Here is a 23253-nt window from a genome sequence, read left to right as displayed (position 1 = left end):
GTTGGGGCCGCGTTGCATGTCCGAGGGGAGCTGGGTACCACTGCTGTGCTCTGCTCCCATGTAGGACCCCCGGAGAATGCCACTCAGGAGTGTCACGGTCAGACGCGCGTCAGAATCCGTCTGCGGGCTGAAGGCCTGCCACTGTGGGCTCATGGCGGGCTCTTTGCTTCGGTCTGAGGGAGGGATAATGATGTCGGGGCCCAGAATACACCTGGGGGGTGCTCAGGGAAGGGCTGGGCCTGAGGGGGCTGCCTGGAACCCAAGACCCGCCTCAAGGGGGCTTGGCACCCGGTGCCAGCCGACGTTGGGAGCTTTCCGTGGGGCTGTGCCCACAACGTGGCAGCCAGGGTCGAAGCACAGGTGTCCAGGGAGAGCGATGGGAATCCACCGCAGGTTTAGGGCGGCCTTGGGGCCCTGGCACCGAGACCTCCTGCTGACTGCGGTAGGGGAGCCCACCCCTCGGGGCAGGAGTAGATTGGAGCCCTTGGAGCACACAGAGCCACCAGTACTTTGCGGTAGGAGAGTGAGTTTGTAATGCTGAAAGGAATATGTAGGGTTTAGAAATGGGGGCTCTGGGAATGAGGGGGAGTGAGGGAGGGGGAGAGAGAGAGAGACAGAGACACAGACAGAGACACAGAGACACAGAGAGAGAGACACAGAGAGAGAGAGAGAGAGAGAGAGAGAGAGAGAGAGAGAGAGAGAGAAGGGGGAGGAGAAAGGGAATTGAGGTGGCAGTCCTGAATAGAATATCCTTCTCTTTTCCCTGATGGGGACTTTGGGTAGTGGTTAGAGTGGAGCCCAGGGTCAGAGCGGAGAGGGGGACACCGGGGTGGTCCTGTGCCGGGCCAGCGAGACTGAGCGAGTGGGTGGGGGTCCAGGGGGGAGAAGTGCGGGGGGGCGGGCCCAGCAGGAGGGCTTGGGTTCCGGGGGAGGGAGGACCCCCGGTGGGTGTCAGGCCTTGACCAGCCTTTCTTTGGAGTGTGGGGGAAGGAGGTAAGGCTTGGGGAGTGTGGGGGGCAGTGGGGGGGAGATAGGGGGAGGGAGAGTGGGCAGCTGTGTCCTACCAGCCTGATCGCCTCTATTTTTTCTCTGAAGTAGGAGGCAGGCCCATCTGCCGAGAGAGAGTGAGGGGGTAGGAGGTGGTACCGGAGGCTGGTGGGGGTGGGGCGAGGGTTTGGAGTTGCTGCTGTCTGCGGTGGGAAGGGACTCAGGCCAGACCTCCAGCCGGCAGCCAGCGCTCTTAGGACCTCTGGCTGAGTCTGGGCATGCGTGTGCACCCGAAGTCTCAGAGATGGGGGAGCCTTTCTCTGCCCAGCCCCTGCTTGCAGGACCTCCGGGCCCGACAGCTGACCCCCAGGTGGCCTCCAGGTCCCCAGCAGTGATTGCCATAACCAGGACTTGGCTTTTTCTGGGTGGGTCAGTCTGTGGCTGCAGGCAGAGTCCGCAGTGGCTTCTTGGCAGTGGATCAGGCAGAGCTGGGGCGGGGGCGGCTCCGAGCAGAGACCTGCGTTCACGGCCTTCAGGAGGAGCCCTGGAAGGAGCTAGGGTGCTCCCCCTCTGTGGGCTCTCTGCATGAACAGCTGCGTGAACAGGGGTGGCACTGTCTTCTGGGAGCGGGAGCATGGATGTCCTGTCCCCAGGGCCACCTGGCTTCCTATGCTACCTGGCCTCCCAGTCTACTGGTTTACCTGCTTGACCTGGTCTCTCTGGTTCGCCTGGCCTCCTGGTCTCCAGTCTGCCTGCTCGACCTGATCTCCTTAGTGTGTGTTCATAAAATGAATAAGAAGCCCACGGCTGTCTCTCGCCACCTGCATATGGTGGTCTCGGGTGCTTCTATACCTGGGTTGGTCGATGCCAAAGGCAGACGAAGGAGAAAACGAGGGCCAGGCTGGTTGGTGATCAGTTGCCGTTCATTCCATTCTCCCCACGCGCCTGTTCCAGTCTCACTAAGCTCCTCATTCCTGTCTCCTTCTGTCCCCCTTGCTAGTCTCTCTGCACTCCCTTGTTAGTCTGCCTGTGCTCTGATTCTTCTCTCTAGTCTTGCTCACACTCCAAACCTTGGTGGTAGCAACCACACTCAGGTCCTGTAGCACAATCAACAGATGAAAGCCCTTCCTGCAGCCAGGAGATCAAGTCAAGGGTGAAATGCCATCGAAGGTTTTTTCCTTCTTTCCTTAATTCAATAACCATTTAAACATTCATTTTAATTCTACTTTTTGTTTGTTTGGTTTGTTTTGAGGTCATACTCTGCGATGCACAGGGGTTACTCCTGTACTCAGGAATTACTCCTGGCGGTACTTGAGGGACCATATGGGATGCTGGGAATCGAACCCTGGTTGGCTGCATGCAAGTCTAACGCCCTACCCGCTCTGCTATCGCTCCAGTCCCCAATTCTACCTTTTAATATTAGTCATTTTGTATGGACACAGTAAAAGATACATTAAGCTTATAGGGTAGCTCTCCTGGGGACATCTCGTTATAGATCCCAGACTACAGTGCTCAGGCCAGATTAGTCTTTCCTAACTCTCGCAGGGTCCAAATCTAGTTGTTACTTTTTGGATCATGGCAGAATTTGTCCATGACCATGCTCTTATAGTTTAGTATTATGGTCCTTGGTCTTGCCCATTTCAATGCCCTGGGTTCATCCAGTCCCTCGTCGGGACCCTGCTTTTGGGGTGCTAGGAAGTAAGGGCAACTGAGGCTTAAGTCGAGAAAAAGACGCCCAGGAGTGAATATTACTCTGAGTCAATTAACTCCCAAGTTACAAAAGCATAGCATTAACTGTCTTTTTGTGTCTATACAAAAAAGGACACTCCTCTGAATTAACTATGCAAAGGACATAAGGAGAAGAGAAAAGCAGTATTTACTAGTTAACAGAGTCTCATTAGGAGATAAAGCTGATTGACCAGTTGAGGAAGCAGAGCACAAAGAATAAGGTAAACACAGAGGAGTACCGTGAAAGAGAGTAACCCAATAAACCTAAGCTCCCTTGTGGCAAGGCAGAAGGGAAAAACCAATGTTATCCTACACCTAGTCTACCTGCTCTGCCTGGTCTCCTGTTTACCTGGTCTTCCTCTCCTGCTCTCTGGGTTTTCTGGTCTGCCTAGTCTCCATCCTCCCTTTTCTGATCCATAACTAGTAACCCAACTGGGAAAGCTCAGAGTTCATATTTTTTTTTCTTTTTGGGTCACACGCGGTGATGCTCAGGGGTTACTCCTGGCTCTGCCAGGAATCACTCCTGGTGGTGCTCAGGGGTGGAATGCCCGGAATTGAACCCGGGTCGGCCGCATGCAAGGCAAACACCCTACCTGCTGTGCTATTGCTCAGATAGCACAGACAGCCCCTCAGAGTTCATATTTGAAATGTATTTTTCTTTCCATTTTTTTCTTTTTTAGTCTAGACTTACCTGAAGGTGGCTTGGTTTTAGGAATAACAGCCCCAAAAGAGTGCCCAGGCCTGGTTGGCAGGAAAAGAACAATTTTGTGGGGGTGTTGGTATTACCACATCTACCATAAGCTTGGAGACAGAGGGAGGGAAAGCCACTTTCTTCATGGCCTGCAGTGCTGCTGTCCATGCCTGTTCCAGGTAGTGATGACCCCAGGCTCCCCCACTGCCCACTCTGCCTCTTTCCTCTCTGACCCTGCCGGTGGGCACAGCATGGGCTTGTGAGGAAGATAGTTTGGTTGGAATAATTTATATCAAGGAGAGAGTGACCAATAGATTTCACCTCAGGGTAGTTGCAGCTTAAGAGGCGTTTGTCGAAGAGCAGGAGAACTGTTCCTTAGTGGGAAGTTTGCCACTTGGTGTGGGGTGGGTAGAGGGAGGTGGATTAGGTCAGGGAAGGAACCACAGTGACGGTGATAGAGGGAAGTGGTCACTTTCGACCAGGATAAGATGCTGCGGGCGGGGGGGTGGGTTAAAGTGGGATGCATGATACTCTCTCAGTAATAGTATGGTAAAGCAAAGTGTCCAAAAGTGGGTGGACAGTCACTGTCACTGTCACTGTCACTGTTCTCTCGTTGTTCATCGATTTGCTCGAGTGGGCCCAGTAGCGTCTCCATTGTGACACTTGTTACTGTGTTTGGCATATCTAATACATCACGGGGAGCTTGCCAGGCTCTGCCGTGCGGGCGAGATACTCTCAGTAGCTTGTTGGGCTCTCCGAGGGGGCGGAGGAATCGAACTTGGGTAGGCCATGTTGGCCGCTTGCAAGGCAAACGCCCTACCCGCTGTGCTATCACTTGGGGGGTGGAAGGAAAAAAAGAAAAAGAAAATATTGTCTGGTAGGCTGGGGGATGGGAGGGAAACTGGAGACATTGGTGTAGGGAGAGATGTTGGAACATTGCCTGAGACTCAGTCATGAATAACTTTGTAAGTCATGGTGATTCAGTAATAAAAAAGAGGCATATGTAAGGCCAGACACTTACCCGCTGTAGACCAGTGGGAGACTTTTGAGGGTGAGCAGGCATGAACTATTTATTTTGAGGGGAACTAGGTAATATTTAATGAAACTACATAGTCATACATACGGTGACACAGAAAACATTCTTCTAAGAGTGAATAATTCCGTCAGGAGTCCTAAAGAACCACTTGTGGCTGTATGAATATTTTTTAACTTTATTTAAACACCACCGTTTATAAAGTGATTCATAATATAGTTGCTTCGGGCATTCCAGCAGCAATCCCCCAACTAGTGTGACCTCCCCTCCACCATTCTCCCCGGTTTCCTACCCTCCATCCCCTGCCCCCAAGCCTTAGCAGGCACAAAACAGTTCATTTAATGTTGCTTGTTACAACAAAATGGCAAGTGGAATTATAAAAAAAAAAAAGTTTAGTAAAAGGAAATGTGTGGAAATTGTGATATCTCACAATGGTGTTATTAGGGTCCCTGTCTGAGGAGTCACTGAACTGTCCGTTGCCCGTTGAGCCTTCTGTGCTGTTGTTTCTGTTTATTGGGCTGACGTGGCTTCTGTGCTACTGTGCCATCCAATTTGCTATGCTCCCACTGGGCTGTCAGTACCGCAGGACTGGGAGGTGTCGTATGGCTGCATACACAGCCATGTGTTCAGGAGCTGTAGAACTCTGATGACTCTTTGCCTTGGCATCGCTAGAGACTAGTCGTGAAGCTGTGAAGCCGGAACGTTTACATGGTGGAGGGTGTGGGTGTGGCTCCTGGGGTCTCTGGTAGGATGCAAGAGAAGGAGGGCAGGCTGCTTGCCTCCACTCCGAGGTTTCAGAATTTTCCGCCTGAAGACCAGTGTACCTGTGAATTTCAGCGGCTTGATGTCTCTTTGGAGATTATTTGTGAAATTGTGAAGCTGGGCTGTTTATGTGACGGAGACTCAGGTATGGGCAGTTGGTTGGTTGTATCAGTTAGATGCTTTTGGCTGCAGGGAGCACACAATCCAATTTCAAGGGATATAAATAGCTGTAACCCTTATTAACTCACATTTTGAAACAGCTGACAGTAGCAGCGACTGTCTCATCACTTGATGGTGTTTTTTTGTTTTCTGGGTTTGCTGATTTGCTATGGTCAGACCCAGGGCCTCATACAAGCATGTGTTCGCCCACTTGGGTCACATTCCAAGCCCGTTGGTTGCCTTTAAATTTTGTTTGTTTTGGAACCTCACCTAGTGGTGCTCGGGACTTAGTCCTGACTCTCCACCCAGGGATCCCTCCTGGTGGGGTCAGGGGACCATATGGGGTGCTGGGGATTGGAGCTGGTTTGACCGTGTGCAAGGCAAATGCCCTCCTTGCTGTACTATCTCTTTGGCCCTTGATTTTCTTTTTGCTTCTTTTTAAGGATATAGGTTCCTTTTGACTTCCTAATGTCTCTTTCCAAGGTAGCCGCCCCTCCTAGGCCCCAAATAGCTGCCGCCCTCCTGCTGTCATAGGTAGATGTGGTACCCAGATGCCAGAGAGGACCGATTTCTTCCCTCACCTCCTTGTCAGAATGGAATGCCCCAGGAGAATTCCCATCACTTCTCATGGACCAGAATAAGCTGCATTCCCAAGCTTTCATCAGTCTTGGTGTGTGAAAAATGAAATATGTTTGGTTTAGACAAACCGTGACTCATCTTCTCGGGCTGAGGTATTTTTTGAAGGATAGGGGAGGTACCCAAAGTCAGTATTCTGCTAGCCCGGGAGGGGGCATGAGGGACAGTGGCTCCTAGGTAAGTATTACCGTAGGGCTTGATGCCATCTGCTCACCCAGCCGTGCTGAGGGCAGGGCAGCCATCTCTAGGGCAGGCTGGAGGTTGCTGCAGATTAACGAGACCGCCTATTTGTGACCGGTGTTGGTTGTTTGGGTGAACCTGTTGGCATTGGAAGCTTTGCATGAAAGAGAAAGGGCACAGCGAAGGGCATTTTTTTAGCTTTGTCATTATCACCTGATAGTGTCCCTTTAATAGCTGGGCAACTCTGCTCCTCAGTGCACAGCCAGTGACTTTTATTGATCTGAGCGGCTATCCAGGGTAATTGGGCCTTGAGATGGGAACAGTGATTCCGGAGGAGGGTGGGAACAGACAGGCAGTCTGTCCGTTTGCTGGCAGGCTGACCTCGCAGCAGGCTGAGTGAGCTGCATCTGTTAGGTTATTCGGGAGCCCAGGACTCCACTGGCCAAGGAGTGAGAAGTCCAGCTCAGTCCCCACGGACCAGCACCCCTCCCGCATCAGCGACCCGCTGCCCCTCTCTGGCCACTCAGTCTCAGGGCCAGAAGCCTCACCTGCCTGTCCCCAGGGTGCTCTGAAGAACTGGGGAGTTTCCAGTCCAAGCACCAGAATCCGGGCCACCCTTTGATTTCCTCCCAAGAAGCTCTAAAAATAAAGACCTGTGACGGTTGTGTTTCTGACTCGTTTGAGCAAAAATTTCAGTGCGTTGCTGTCTGTCATCTTGTTTCTTTTCTGAATGTGTTGATTGAACAGTGGGTGGCTAGGTAATGTTTGTGTTGGCACAGACGCCGAAAACTGATTTTAGTTTTTAAAATATACTTTTAAAAAATCCCATCAATGTAAACCATTCCAAGGAAACTTTTCTCACTCTCTCTCTCTCTCTCTGTTTTCTAAAAAGTGTGACCCTTAATAATGCATCTGAACAGAGATAAGTCTGTGAAAGCCAAGCTATTTACATCATTTGGAATTGATTTTCGATCATTGTCGAACCCCATTTTCACTAGTATGGATCCATGCAGACCTTCTATTTAGGCTGCTGTTTCCTCATAGAACATTATTTCTTTTATAACATGTAATAACTCGATAACAGTCTCTTGCATTTCAGGTGCATTTTGTAGTTTACAAAGCTCTTTCTCTGCCTTATCTCAAGCTTCCTGTTGTATTGTCCTGTAATGTATTGCACAAGTTAGATAGAGCCGAGTAAAGAAAATCAACCCCAACCCTGGGCCCAGTCCTGCATTTTGAAAGGACAAGTACGTGACCTTGGCAAGTGTTTTTCCTCCTGGAACTGGGTGGGGGTTGGGGGTTTGGGATGAGACCAGAGCATGGATGTGCAGTGCCCCGGGGCTCCGTGATGCCATGCAATTGTTACTGACCCCCAGGAATTTCCTTTTATTTGGTTTTTAAAAATTAATTATTTTTTAAATTGAATCACCGTTAGATACAGTTACAAAGTTTTCATGATTGAGTTTCAGTCATATAATAATCAAATACCCATCCCTCCGCCAGTGTACATTTTATACCACCAATATCCCCAGTTTCCCTCCCGCCACCCCACCCCATCTCACCCCTGCCTTTATGGCTGGCACTTTCCTTTTCACTCTCTCTCTACTTTTGGGCATTATGGTTTGCAGTACAGATGAGAGGCCATCATGTTTTGTCCTATGTCTACTTTCAGCACACATCTCCCATCCTGAGTGATTCCTCTGACCATCATTGACGTAGTGGTCCCTTCTCTATCCCCAGCTCATGAGGTAGGATTCCAACTGTGGAGCAATCCTCCTATCTCTTATCTCTACCATCTTTGGGTGTTAGTCCCATATTATTTTATATTCCACAAATGATTGCAGTCCTTCTATGTTTGTTCCTCTCTTTCTGACTCATTTCACTTTAGCATGATATTCTCCATGTCCATCCACTTATAAGCAAATTTCATGACTTCACCTTTCCTAACAGCTGCATAGTATTCTGTTGTGTACATGTACCATTGTTTCTTTAACCAGTCATCTGTTCTCGGGCACTCAGGTTGTTTCCGGATTCTGGCTGTTGTGAACAGTGCTGCAGTGAACATACAGGTACAGATGTCATTTCTACTGTGCTTTTTTGTACTGCCAGGAGATATTCCCAGAAGTGGTATTGCTGGGTCATATGGAAACTCAGTTTCTAGTTTTTTGAGGAAGATTCATATTGTTTTCCAAAATGGCTGGACCATTCATTATTCCCAGCAGCAATGAAGGAGAGTCCTTTTCTCCCCGCATCCACGCCAGCACTTATTCTTGTTCTTCTTGATGTATGCCAATCTCTGTGGTGTGAGATTTCTCAGTGTTGTTTTGATTTGCATCTCCTTGATGATTAGCAACATAGAGCATTTTTTCATGTGCTTTTGACCTTTTGCCTCTCTTTCTTTCTTTCTTTCTTTCTTTCTTTCTTTCTTTCTTTCTTTCTTTCTTGAAGTTTTTGTTCATTTCCTCTCCCCATTTTTTGATGGGATTGGGAGTTTTCTTTTTTCCTTGTAAAGTTCTACCAGTATCTTATATCTCCTGGATATTAACCCCTTATCTGATGGATATTGGGTAAATATTTTTTCCCATTCTGTGGGCTCTCTCTGTATCTTGGTCACTGTTTCTTTTGAGGTGCAGAAGCTTCTTAGTTTAATGTAGTCCCATTTGTTTATATTTGTTTCCAATTGCTTCGACAGTTCTCTTCCGGGAGTTGGGTTTTATAGTCTCTGGGTCTTGGCCGTTGATGGGATAACACGGCATAGGGGGCCAGTTGGTAGGTGTGACCCCGGCCTACTGGAAGATGGAGGATCTGGGCGGAGGATGCTCAGCCCCGATCCGAGAAGGCTTGGAGATCTCAGCCCCAGGACCCGCATGCCTTTGTTCCTCTGCCAGTACCTTCATGCATGTGGAGAGTGATCTCAGCATGGTTGTGGCTGGTTCTGGAGGTCTTTGGCTGCCAGAGCTCTGCTCGGAGCAGGGAGGGAAACTCAACAGAGTCTCCTGCTCCCGCGCCTGGCTGTTCTCACTGGGGCCCCTTGGAGGGGGGTGGGTTGAGTTTCCCTCCCCGCCCCGAGCAGAGCTCCGGCAGCCGAAGACCTCCAGAACCAGCCACTACCATGCTGAGACCACTCTCCACACGCATGAAGGTACTGGCAGAGGAACAAGGCATGCGGGTCCTGGGGCTGAGATCTCCAAGCCTGCTAGGATCGGGGCTGAGTATCTTCCACCCAGATCCTCCATCTTCCAGTAGACCAGGGTCACACCCACCAACTGGCCCCCTGTGCCATGTTATCCCATCAACGGCCAAGACCCAGAGACTATAAAACCCAGCTCCCGGAAGCGTGAGACTGCATTTGTGTCCGTGTGACATCTTACTATCTCATTCTTACTTTGGACAACAGGGCAGGCTACCAAATGTAACTTGCCCACACAGCAGAGTCTGGCAAACTCCCCGTGGTGTACCCAATATGCCAAATACCAGTAACAGTTTGTTGTTACTCATTCAATTTGTTGGGTCTCATTCTCCTAACCCTGAAAGAGCCTTGAATATGGCACTTTTTAAAATCTCAGGGCTAGGACGAAGGAGACATCACTGGTGCCTGCTCGAGGCAATTGACGAACAACAGGATGATCGTGATTGTGAGCGTGATCGTGCTTGGACAGTGGTGTTTCATCCTTAAAGATGCCTTTAGCTTCAGTGTGCTGGAGGGTTGTGCCTATATTTTTCTCCATGCACATTATGGATTCAGGTCTGATATTGAGATCTTTTAATCCATTTTGATCTGACTTTTGTGCCTGGCATTAGACAGAGGTCTGAGTTCATCATTCTGCATATAGCTGATCAGTTTAGGGAAGGATTTCTTAAAGAGAGAATTAACTGAGAACAGAAGGTAGCTTGAGCTTTATTTCCATTGCCTTAGCCAAAAGACATAGCACATGGCAAAAAGCTCAGAGCATTTTATTTATTTATTTATTTATTTATTTATTGACTAAATCCAGTGATGCTCAGGGCTTACTTCTGGGTCTGTGCTCACGAATCACTCCTGGTGGGGGTTGGGGGACCATAATGGATACTGGGGATCGAACCTGTACCAACCATGTACAAGGCAAGTGCCTTATCTGCTGTACTAGACTCTAACCCATTTTAAATTTTCTTTTAATTAAAAAATTTGTGGGACCTCCCAACAAGTGCTCCAGGGCTACAAGGCCGCTCTTGGATACTCAGCCAACCCAGCAGTGGTTCAGTGTTGGGGACCAAGGAGGCAGGGCTGCTTTAAGCCTGAGGTGCAGGGACCACCGGGGCACACTGGCAGGGCTGGGTAACCCTATGGCTACACCCAGGGGTTCTCAGGAGGTCAGTTGAGCCTGTGTCCAGAGCTTGGCAAACCTACCCCCTGACCACTGGACTAACTCTCGGTCCAGACAAACCGTTTTTGACTTAGACTTGGCAAATCTTTTCTGCCCTTCTTCCTACCCCTTTGAAATTCTAGGGATTGTACACCTCCTGAATTATTGGTGAACTGATGTGCATTTTTTGGGCTTCATAGCTGGCATCAGAATATCCAGTTGGCAGTGCCCTATAAAGATCCCATTCAGACATAGCCTTGCATATGATATATTTGTTTGTTTGGAGGCCACACCTGGCTGTGCTTAGGGTTTACTCTCGGCTCTGTGCTCAGGGGTCACTCCTGAAGGGCTCGGGGGAAATATGGCGTGCCAGGAACTGAATCTGGGTCGGCGGTGTGCCAGGCAGATGCCCTTACTGATGTATTTTTTCTCCGGCCCCTTACATTTGAAAGAGACCCACTTGCACCCACTCACCCGAGTGCTGCGGAAACCTACTTGGACAAGTGAAGTCAAGGCTTAGTGGTTATGAATTAGTTTAGGAATTGGTTATTAAAACTAGTATAAGTCAATAAAATCGTTGCTTTTATGATTAATGACATTAGGTATCCACAATGACTTATCACTGATGAGTAACAGAAAAATCTTTACAATATCTGTCAGTACTCTTCGGACATTTATGATCATTAAAATCTTCACAATTAGTCGTGACCAGACAATTGATGATGAGGGCTTATTGTTTGGACAGAAGCCACATCCCCTCGCACAGGCTCTGCTTGTCTGCCTGGTGGTACCCAGAGGTGGCTGAAGGAGATTACATGAAGGTGGGTGGTCACTCCTGAGGGAGCATGTGAGTGACCCTCGCTGTAGACCCGCCCTTGACCCTCTTCACTGAGAACTTCTGTACTTCTGGCATTTAGCAGGGCCATAGTCCATAGCAGTCACTGTCCTGGCCTTGGCACCCAGGGAGTGGAATGTGGGTACCTTGGATCTCCCGGATGCTCGGGTCAGCTCAGGAAGGTCCTTCTGTCTGCTGGGCGTTTGCCCTGCATCCCCGGGAAGTCCACCTGAGGACATGAGGCAGAGGCAGGGCCGGGAGATACTGACCCCACACACCTGGACCTGGCGGTCACCACTTCCCCCCCTCCAGTTCCATGTGACTGGACCAGAAGCAAAATGTAAGCGAAATTGATTATCACAAGGTCCCAGGTCCAACCCATGAAGGGCTCGACAAGACTTAAAAGAAATTAGACTGCCGCCGAAGGTGATTAAAATGGGTTTGGGGAGAAATTGAGTATAATAACCCCATGTGATGATTCTTTCAGAATGGCGTCTGGTACATTGCCGAGGACACAGGGTTTGAAAACAAAGCTGTAAATGCCTTGTAGTTAATGGCCCTGCTTTAGATTTATTTCTTTCGATGGAACATGCCTAACAGCGTGGGGCATGCTAACCATCGGCAGGGCAGAGAGCAGCAGAGGGCAGGGCTGCCAGCTGGGGGGAGCAGGAATTTAGGGCTCAGGCTGCTGAAACTACTGTGCTATAGATGGGGTGTGTGTGGGGGTGGTAGGGGGGTGGCCAGGAGGACACTGACCCAGCAGATACTTGTTTCTCAGCGTGGTGCCGACCCCCCAGTTCCTGATGGGGACTTTCTCCCTGCGTCAGAGATAGCTTCCTTCCCTCCACCTCTGGTACTGCCCAGAGCGAGCTCAGCCTTCTTGTCCTCTCTTCTTCTCCCGAGAAGTCTTGTCACTGGGGTCCTGCATTCATGCCTTATTCATTTGTTTGGTTTTGCTTTGGGGCCACACTTGGCAGTGCTCAGGGCTTCCTCCTGACTCTGCACTCAGGGGTCTCTTGTGTTGGGCTGGGGATGTGGAGGACTGAATCTGGGTCAGCTGTGACCCAGTGTGCAAGGCAAGCACCCTACCCACTGCATTGTTGTTCCAGTCCTATATTTGTTTATTTTTTGGGGGGGTCGAGTGACACACGGAGGTGCTCAGGGCTTATTTCTATTCCCTGGGATCACCCCTGACTGTGCTCAGGGCACCCCATAAGGGGCGCTGGTGCTGGGGATGGAATCTGGGTCAACAGCATACAAGGCAGGTGCCCTACCCATGGTACTATGTCTCTGGGCCCGATCCCATTCATTCATTCACTCATTCATTCATTCTTTCATGGTTTTCCATGTTTGGGCTGAACTGAAGATCTCACAAGGCAAGTGCCCTGCCACTGGACTGTATCCCCAGCCCTCCCTGACCTCATATAAATCTCATTGCCACCCCCAGTCCCTTCTGAAGACCCCACCCTGCAGCGGAAGAGTCGGTGAGGAGGCAGCAGGGGCTCAGTCCATCATAGGAGGGGGTGACTGTCTCCCGGCATCAGCAGCCTCCCGCTTCTTGAACTCTTGCAGATTGCTCTGCTGCTGTTGGCACGGGTGGGAGTGGTGGTTCGTGGAGCTCTGGGACTATGCATATTACAGAGAACAACTGCGGGGCAGGTTGGTTCCCCCTGGGACAGACCAGCACCAGCACTTTCGGGGGGGGGGGGGGGCGCTGCCTTCTGTGCTCCCCTGCGAGGATGCTGTTCCGTGGCCCATGTCCGCCTTGCTCCCCCTCCTGAGCCCCTGACCACTGACTTGGAACCTGCACCCAGCTGCGCCCTGAGTCTTTGGCCTCTGAGGGCTCTGCAACGTGCTCTGCAGATGCCACAGGGCTCCTGCTCTCTGCTCCCATGTAGGGTCTCACACCAATTGTTAATTATTATAGTAGCACTGTCCTCCTGTTGTTCATCAATTTGCTCGAGCAGGCACCAGTAACGTCTCCATTGTGAGATTTGCTGTTACTGTTTTTGGCATATTGAATACGCATGGGGAGCTTGCCAGGCTCTGCCATGCGGGCAGGATACTCTCAGTAGCTTGCCGGGCTCTCTGAGAGGGAGGAAAGGAATTGAACCTGGGTCGGCTGCATACAAGGCAAATAGTAATTATTAATTATTTGTTTTTTTGGGGGGGCCACACCCAGGGGTGCTCAGGGACCACTCCAGGCTATATATGGGAATTGAACTAAGGTTTGACTGAAGCAACCCCATGGAAGAGAGACACCTTTACCTCCCAACACTAGCTCTGATGTCCCTGATCTCTCACCATGAAACTGACCCTAAACGACCAGAAAAGTCTTCAAAACAGCCCTTCTCTCGGCCTCACTCAATGAGTCTGTGGAGTGTCTGAGCTTCTTGTGCAGCTGTGTAAATGCCCCAGGCCTGATGCCAGTTCTCTTCTCCAACTTTGCTTTGTCCTCTCATTAGAGTTCTCCCATCCTGGAAGATTCCAGAAGTACAAAAATGTGTGGGGAATAGCATAAGTGTCGTGAATGTTCAGGTGCTAAGTACACAGCTTAGCACTTAGCCATCGGAGAGGCCAGAGGGATGGTTCGGTGGACGGGGGGCTTGCTTTGCACACGGCCAATTCAGGTTCGATTTCCAGCACCCCATTTGGTCCCCAGAGCCATGCCAGGAAGTGACTCCCTGAATGTAGAGCCAGGAGTAAGACTTGAGCACTGCCAGATGTACTCCCTAAAAAAGAAATAGCTTCTGGGAAGCTGTTGTGGGGCAGTGCCCTCCTGCCCGCCTCTAGTTTCTCAACCTGGCGCTGCAGAGCCAAGGTCTCGGGGTTCCAGCTCAGTGCTGCCTTGCCGGGCAAAGTCAGGGACTTCACACACTGTGTTAGCGTCTCCACTGCCACATCTGTCAGATGGAACTTGCTGGAAGGACAGGGGGCTGATCCAAGTCCTCACCAAACTAGCGGACAGGGAACTTCCAGTTCCCATGAAATGGGAGGAGAGAACCGGCTTGACCAGGTACAGATTGGAATAAGCAAGAGCGAGGTCCCTGCGGTATGCCTGTGCGCCCAGGCACCTCACCGGACTTCTAAGGACCCCAAACTTGACACTTGGTGTCTGTTCATTCGTTTCCAGAATAGGGCCCAACGCCAGAGTCTGCCCTGGCAGGGAGGGTACGAGGCGGGGGACAGCTGGGACCCGGTTGTCCTTCCATTGCTGGCCTCACTTTGTAGTCACATCCATGCTTGCCCCCTGTGGACAGTTTTGGCACTTTGGTGGGCAGTAGGCTGACACCCGCAGACCCCAAATAGACCGTGGACCCTGCCAGGTGTGCATTGATCGTTCGCGTTCTTCCAACATGACCATCAGGAAATTGAGGTTCTGTGAGGACCAGCTGGGAAGCTGAAGAGGTGCTGGACCCTGGGCGTGCTCAAAGGTGGTCACTGTTCCTTCTGCAGTTGGTGGGCAGCATTTGTCACCCTTGAACCTGACTACAGACACGGGCCCTGCGAGTGTTGCTTCCCACCCAGCCCACTCCCGGGGAGCCGTGGGTGGGACGGTGGGGTTCGTACTCCCTGCCTTGGTGGTGGGGTGCTGGGGATGTCGGATGAACCAACAGAATAGGGGACTTGGTGGGTTTGCAGATGCTCGTCCTGGCTGTGAAGAAGCTATTCCCCGACTTTGAGTTCATGTGGCTGGTGGACGAAGCTAAGAAGAACCTGCCTTTGGAGCTGGACTTCCTCAACGAAGGGAGGAATGCAGAGAAAGTGGCCCAGATGCTCAAGCACTTCGACTTCTTGAAGGTAAGCGGGGCAGGGTGCTGGCGCTGGGCGCTGGGTGCAGGAGTACAGGACCCCCTCAGCACCCACGAGGCCAGTGACTTCCTGGATCTGCTTTCTGAGGTCACGTGACCGGTCAGTGTGAGTTATAAAGAAATGCGGGTGTTATGGTTGGCCTGACAGTCAAACTGGGCAGAGGTTTTCTGTTTTTTTTTTTTTTTCTAGTTTTAGGTGTATATTGTTTCAACACCAGTCCCTTCACCAGTACCCACTACCCCTTGCCAGTGTCCAGTGTCCTCAGTTTCCCTTCCACTCCCCAGCCTGCCTCTGTGGCAGGCACTTTCCCCTCCCCCATTGTTCCCTTCCCTAACTTATCCGCCCCCTACCCCCATCACCCCTGCCCCAGTGCCAAGCTTCCTACTGGAGACCAGTTCTCCAGCTCTTTGTTTCTATTGCCATTGGGCATCTCATACTCCCTTAGGAGGTTTCTTTCCATCCCACACACGAGAGCGATCCTTCTGAGCCTGTTCCTCTCCCTCTGACTACTTTCAGTCAACATGACACTCTCCAGAGCCGTCCATGTTGCAGCAAATTGCATGACATTATCATCTGTTAAGGCTGCGTAGAATTCCCTTGTGCATACATACCACAGTTTCTCCGTCCATTCAACTGAGTGGAGGTTTATTAAATGATCTCCAGTCGCAGGACACTGGGCCCTCCCCAACAGCATCATGCCAAGGTCTCTGGCTCTGACGCCTGGACGCCAGCACAAACAGCTAACACGGCTGTTACTCTGGCTCCTCCCACTCTGTCAGCTCAATTAATATGCAGTTGGTTCTGCCGTGTCTGAGAAATCGTCACCGTGTGTACCTGTGTGCAGTAGACATGACAGGGAATGTGGGGAAATGGGGTTAAGCTCCCAAGACTTTTAATTACATCACCAGGGTATATGAGAGAGAGAGAAAGAGAGAGAGAGAGAGAGAGAGAGAACTTTTGCCCATTTTGGGGGGAAGGTGGATTGGTGTGTTTTCTTATTAACTTTTATGAGTTCTTTATATACTTTGGTTGTTAACCCCTTCCTGGATCTAGGGTGTGCATATATTTACTTCCATTCAGTCAGCTGTCGTTCCATTCTTTAGATATTTTCTTGAGCTAAGCTAAAGGCATTTCAATTTAATGTAGGTCTCTCTTGTTTATCTCTGCTTTCGTTTCCCTTCCTGTTGGGGTCAAGCCCTCCCTACACATGTCGAATGCCACAGTCATGCTCTGTCTCCCCTGGTACCTTCTGTGTGGGCCCTGGTTTTGGCACCCAGACTTTTCGTGACACCCGACGCTCGTCTGCGAAGGTTCTGCTGCCTCTTCCCAGGCTGGGGTGCTCCTCGAGCCAGAGCCATGAGCCAGGCAAACAGAACCAGCATCTCCACTGTTCGTTCCCATGGCAACAGCAGAATGGTCCCCTGGCTGGGGCCAGCTAGCATCTGCCAGACCAAGACATGTAATAGTAATAATAACCAGACACGATTTGGAAATGAGGATGCCAAATGGGTAAATAATTAATGGAACGATTTGACCCGTTGCTCACAAGCCCACGCACCGTTTCCCTAGACAACGGTGGGGTTCAGGCTCCCGAGTAAGTAATTCTGCCCGAACACAGACCATGTGGCAAGCGAATTTTGCACCATGCACCCAGTTGCGCTCGTAACTCTGGAAATGGAGTTACCGTCTCTGCACACCGGTGCCACTTCCAGTGCCTGTGCGTGATTAAGCCTCAGCGAAGGGTCTGCTTCTCAGGGTAGGGGATGCCTTTCAAAGTGGTTCTGTGCACTTCACCCCCTAGTCCTGATTCCCGCACCCTCCCCCCCCCCCCCCCCCCCCCCCCGCCGCCCCCTTCACTGTATGTGGAGGCAGCACTCGGCGCAGGGAGCTCGCCTCTGGCTGGTGAGCAAGAGGGGCCCTGGGCCGTGCACCTCCCTTGCTGGAGAGGGTGTATGCTGCTCTCTGTCCCCATCCTACCTCCCCACGTCCACCCCACTGTCCCACCACAGGTGCCCCGGATCTACTGGGAGCTGTCCACCAAGCGGGTACTGCTGATGGAGTTTGTGGATGGCGGGCAGGTCAACGACCGGGACTACATGGAGAGGAACAAGATCGACGTCAACGAGGTGAGGGCCAGCCTAGGCCGGCCGGTGCTGCCCGCACAGGCAGGGGTCCTGCTGTCCACCCACCCACCCAGCCCCAACCAGAGACTCCTCCAGTCTCCGACACAGAGGGTCCTGCCCAGGCTAGCATGACCGTCTGTCCCCTCTTGGACAGTGGGTCTGAGCTTACCTAGGAGACAAATGCAGACTGTCTCCCCGCAGCTCCTCCTGGCAAGTAGGGGGCCACGGCCGTCGCCTTCTACATCCTCCTAGCCCCATCGTGCAGAGCTGCCACGGGGTTGGTGGTGCCACAGTGGGAAACTTGTCCTGCCCTGCAGGGTAGGGATGTGGCCTCCTGCCTGCTCCCCTCTGTCTTGGTCACTCTGCAGAATGCGGGGGTTCCAGCCATTGTTGCCCACCATCGAGTTCACACAGATGGGGAAGGGGGGGCAGCTCCTGTCTCGGGGTTCCCACCCCAGTGGTCATGGAGAAAACCTGTCACGGGGGGCTACCTGAACCCCATTTTCATTCCCAGGGCCTCACAGATAGAGGTGGATTTGTACTTTTTTTTTTAAAAGCCAAGTCCATTTGCTGGTTTCGGGGTCACTTGTGGCAGTGCTCAGGGCACCGTGTGGTGTTGGGGGTCGAATCTGAGCCTCCCACAGGCAAAGCGTGTGGCTCGGCCTTGGGGCTGCAGTCCCATACTCACCGTGTTTGTAGTTCTGTGTCCACTCGCCGTGGGAGATTGGGGGGCTCCACACAGAGTTCTCTTCTGTTTTTTTTTTTTTAATTGAATCGCCATGAGAAACACAGTTATAAAGCTGTTCATGGTTGGGTTTCAGTCCTATAATGTTCCCCAACCTGTCTCTTCACTAGTGCACATTTCCCACCACCAATGTCCCCTTCCTGCCTGCTGCCTGCCTCTATGGCAGGCATTTTCCTTCTCTCTCTCTGTCTCTGTCTCTGTGTCTCTGTCTCTCTCCTTTTGGGCATTAGGCTTTGCAATACAGGTACTGAAATGTTGTTTGTCCCTTTATCACTTTCAGCACTCAGTTCTTGTCCAAAGTGATCATTTCCAGCTATCATTGTCATAGTGGTCCCTTTTCTATCCTAGCTAACCCCCCCGCCCCGCCCCGTGGCAAGTTTCCAACCATGGACCAGTTCTCTTCGCGCCTCTTTGTACTGCCCTTGGGTATTAGTCTCATACTATGCTGTCTTTTATATCCCACAAATGAGTCCAGTCATTCTATTTTTGTTTGTTTTTGGGGGGATCCATACCCAGCAGTGGTCAGGGATCACTCCTGACTCAGGGGACCACATGAGATGCTGGAGATCGAACCCAGGTCGGCTGTGTGCAAGGCAGGCCCCCTCCCCGCTGCACTATTGCTTGGCCCCAGTCTAAATTCTTTAACCCCTTGCTTGGTTCCTGGCTGTTGACTTCCAGGGTCAGCCTGCACAGGAAGCTCTTTGGGTTCCCGCTGTGGGGACTCCAGGCTGGACAGTGGGCCAGGGACAGAGGCTCTGCTGTGCTGCCTTGGTGATGCTGGGAGTAGCCTGTGGGACCCCTGGAGGCCGGTGTGTGGGTGTGCGACTCTGCATTTCAAACAATGCACAGAGGGGCACAGACATTCCCAGCAGCCACCTGCCCAGGGGGCCTGCCCAGGGCTGCTCCTCCCTACCGGGCTTGGACTTTAACGACCAAACCAATGGCCTCGGCAGGCGGGTGTGTTTGCCAGTCGCTGTCGAGCTGGCAGCAGCAGTGACGGCCATTGATTTCATTAGCGGGAAAGGTCATGTGGCTTGGGCAGCCCGCCAGCCGCACGCCTCCCCGTGACTCGGGACCTTTCTCGGAGGTTAATTGGATTCTGGCGAGTGTGTGTCTCGGACCCCGCCCGCGCCCAGGCCCAATTGAATTTGCGTGAAATTAACTGGGAGAAAGGTGACAGAGGCTGTCCGGTTCAGGGAGGCGGGACGGTGACAGGCCCGGTGGAGAAGGTCCCACAGCTGGCCTCCTGGACCCGCTCATTCCCCAGGGACCTTGGCTGTGCCCCTGTCCCGGCTCTCGTGGGGATGAATAGTTGAAGCCGGACAAAGCTGGAGACACTTACTCCGAGGGCCCAGGAGCACTGCAGCCAGCATGCTCCCTGCTGCATCCGGGACTTAGTCCAGCCCCTCTTTCCTCCCTCTCTCCTTCTCTCCCTCTCTCCCTCCCTCTCTCCTTCCCTCCCTCTCTCCCTTCCTCCCTCTCTCCCTCTCTGTCCCTCTGTCCCTCACTCCCTCTCTCCCTCTCTCCTCTCTCTCTCCCTCTTCCTCTCTCCCTCTCCCTTTCCCTCTCTCCCTCTCCTCCATCCCTCTCTCTCCCTCTCTCTTTTCTTCTCTCCTCTCCTCTCTCCCTCTCCCTCTCTCCCTCCCTCTCTCCTCTCTCCCTTTCCCTCTCTCTCTCTCTCTCTCTCTCTCTCTCATTCTCTCTCTCCCTCTCTCCCTCCTCCCCCAGCCCTCCTGGGGTTGGAGTTCAGCACTTGCTCCTTCCTGCTCAGCTGGCTGCACCCCTCACGCAGCTCCTGGTTTGGGGGTATGTGAGGAGTCTACTTAATTGGTTTTTTTTTCCAGCTTCACTTAAATTTTCTTTTCTTCTTTTTTTTTTTTTGAATCACCATGAGATGCAGTTACAAGCTTTTATGTTTGGGTTTAATTCATACAATGATCAAACACCCATCCCTCCACCAGTGCACGTTCTCCACCACCAATGTGACCAATATCTCCCTCCCCCCCATCCTTCCCAACCCTCCCCCTGACTCTATGGCAGATAGTTTCCCCCATACTCTCTCTCTACTTTGGGGCATCATGGTTTGCAATACAGATACTGAGAGGCTATCACGTTTGGTCCTTTATCTACTTTCAGCACACATCTCCCATCCTGAAAGATTCCTCCAACCATCATTGTCTTAGTGATCCCTTCTCTATTCTAGCTGCCTTCTCTCCCAGTTCATGAGGCAGGCTTCCAGCTATGGGGCAATATTCCTGGCCCTTGTGTCTACTGGAGGAGCTCGCTTTGGTGCCTGTCTGTCTTCCAGATTGTTGTTTTGCCTGCAGAAGCCTGGGTGGGAACCGGGAAGGCTGAAGAGAGTGTGAATCCTTAACCCTTTTTAGTCTTCCTGGCGGGCCACTTAAGTGATTCTTTTTGTTGATGTTGTTGTTTGTTTGGTGGGGGGCTATATCCAGTGATGCTCAGGTGTTACTCCTGACTCTGCACACAGGAATCCCTCCTGGCAGTGCTCATGGACCATATGGGATGCCGGGGATTGAACCCCGGTCGGTTGCATTCGAGGCAGAGGCCACGCCCTTGGTACTGTCACTCCAGCCTCACTTACCTGGTTCTTAGTACCTGGCCATGCCCATCTCCCGCTTCTGCGGGATCTTGGCCTTCCCTAAAATCGCCCGCCCCACCCACCAGAACATATAAATAGGCTTTCCCTTAGGGACAGGACTACACGAATCCAGGCAATTATGGAATAATTAAAGTACTTTCAGCCAATTTGAGTTTGGAGGAAAAAAAATCTAAAAATAACGCCTTGATTTAAATATTATTTACCAAATTAATTCTCTCCCCAGCCTTTCGATAGTTGGCTGGTCCTCGCTCCCCTTCCCTCCCGGGATAGCGCCGAGGCCTGGTGTGACTACTGACCTTGCTGCCGGCGCACCTGGTCCCCAGCTGGGATGGCGCTGGCCTGTCCAGGAACATTTCTCCCAGTGCAACAGTTTCTGGGTGCCCCGGGGACTCTCCAGCCCGGCCCTGCCCAGAGACAGGCTGACAGCCGTGGAGGCCTGCAGGCTGGGCCCTGCTCCCTTACTCCCAGCCTGGTGAGCTGCCTCTTCCTGTCTCCCAACTTGCTCCTTGCAGAATCCTGGATGCCTCTGAGTTACCTGGGATGGTCCCTGCACTTGCCCTTCCCAGAAATTGGCACTTCCTGTCTTCAGGCAGGTGCCAGAGCCAGTGGGGCTAGGGGTAGCCATAGAGGAACTGACTATTTCGCCCCCAGGAGACTTTTGCTCTTCCTCCCATATAGATGACCAGCAGTCAGCCATCCCAGGTCACTGGGCCCTAGCCTGTCAAGAACCATGTGGCAATTCCCCTGTGTGCCCAGAGGACAGCTGTGGTCCAGAAGGCAGGAGATGACAACCACGAAGGACTCCCTTGTGCACTGCCGCTGGCGATGTAACGCAGTACAGGAAATCAGCATAACTGAGTGTGGCCAACAGTTGGTGCCTCCTCACGGGGTGCTGAGTAACAGGGTGGGAGAGACAGGACGGGAGAGGCCCTGGCTTTGCATGCGCTGCAGCTGCCCTGACCCTGGCTCAGATCCCTGGCACCCATAGATGGTCCCCTGAGCACCGCCAGGGGTCATTCCTGAGCGTTGAGCCAGGAGTCACCCCTGTGTACCTCTGGGTGTATCCTAACCCCTTTCCCCCAGCTCCCCCCCCCCCCCCCCAACTAAGAATAAAACTCCCAGGCTGGAGAAATAATACAGTAGGTGGGGTGCTTTTCTTGCATGCAGCCCACCCGGGTTCAACCCACAGCACTCCACAGGGTCCCCTGAGCCCACCAGGGAGTGATCTCTTAGTGCAGAGCCCAGGAGGAAGCCCTGAACACAACTGAGTTTGTACCCTCCCCCACAATTTTTTTTTTTTAATGTAAGTTTTCATGTGATCCTGTAATTCCACTTCTGGGTATTTATCCAAGGGAAATGGAACCAATATTCAAAGGGATACCTGCTCCCATGTGTTTACTTAGCCCTCTGTTGAACATTTATTCCTAAGCAGGGGCATAGCTCCAATGTGGGGGTGGAGGGCAGGGAAGAGCTGGGGTGTGCCTAGTGCTGGTTTGTTTTTTTTCTGGGCTCTCTTTTCCTCCGGGAGTAAGGGGGTCTGACGGCTGCCTTCTGAGCCTGCCAGGTTCAACCCCCAGCACCCTACAGGGTCCCCTGAGCCCACCAGGAATGATCTCTTAGTGCAGAGCCAGGAGTAATCCCTGAGAACAACTGAGTTTGCACCCTCTCCCTCAATGAAATAGCTTCCCAGATGCTATTTAATTCCCCTCTGATGATAAGCAAGAAAAATGACCCAAATTAGACGTAAGACATAAGGCCGGTAGTATCCAGTGTGCCCTTTCAAAGCCCTCTTTGGGCACTGTTGGGCTGGGCCCACTGAGGATGTGTCAGCATCTGGGGAAATGCACTTTTCTTGGATTTTGTCATTAACACAGGTATATCATGGGTCAGCCTGTACATCTCATCTGGCAGGCAAATAGTTTCTTCCCAGAGGGAAAAATAACCCTATGGTTATGCTTTCCTTCTGGCCCCGTAGGACAGCAGTCAACAGTCAGTTTTTTTTTTAAATTTTATTGAATCACCGTGAGATAGTTACAAGCTTTCATGTTTGAATTACAATCACACAATGATCAAACACACACCCCTCCACCAGTGCACATTCCCCACCACCAATATCCCCGGTAACTGCCCCCCCCTTCCCACCCTCCTCCTGCCTCCATGGCAGACATGATTGCCCATAATCTCTCTCTACTTTTGGGCATTATGGTTTGCAATACAGACCCTGAGAGGTTATCATGTTTGGTCCTTTATCCACTTTCTGCACACATCTCCCATCCCGACCGATTCCTCCAGCCATCTTTTTCTTAGTGATCCCTTCTCTATTCCAGATGCCTTTTCACCTTTGCTCATGAGGCAGGCTTCCAGTTATAGAGTAATCTATCTGTCCTGTATAACTACTATCCTTAGGTGTCAGCCTCATGGTTTGTTGTTTTATATTCCACAAATGAGTGCAGTCCTTCTATGTCTGTCTCTCTCTTTCTGACTCATTTCGTTGAGCATGATACTCTCCATGTCTATCCATTTTTAAGAAAAGTTCATGACTTCATCTCTCCTGATAGCTGCATAGTATTCCATTGTGTAGACGTACCAATGTTT

At 51.6% G+C, this 23253-nt stretch overlaps 1 protein-coding gene across 1 annotated transcript in view; it reads left to right on the top strand.

Moving 5' to 3' along the window:
- ADCK1 (aarF domain containing kinase 1) overlaps nt 1–23253 on the top strand; it is a 94028-nt gene that overhangs the window by 60497 nt on the left and 10278 nt on the right. Inside the window, exons 6-7 of the mRNA XM_056133723.1 lie at nt 14997–15155; nt 17177–17293. Coding sequence (XP_055989698.1) covers nt 14997–15155; nt 17177–17293 — 276 coding nt within the window. The remainder of the gene's footprint in view (nt 1–14996; nt 15156–17176; nt 17294–23253) is intronic.

Source organism: Sorex fumeus, unplaced genomic scaffold, assembly GCF_029834395.1.
Source record: "Sorex fumeus unplaced genomic scaffold, SorFum_2.1 ptg000098l, whole genome shotgun sequence".
Taxonomy (NCBI): domain Eukaryota; kingdom Metazoa; phylum Chordata; class Mammalia; order Eulipotyphla; family Soricidae; genus Sorex; species Sorex fumeus.
The sequence above is the reverse complement of the archived record's forward strand: the minus strand, read 5'-3'. Positions and strand labels throughout refer to the sequence as shown.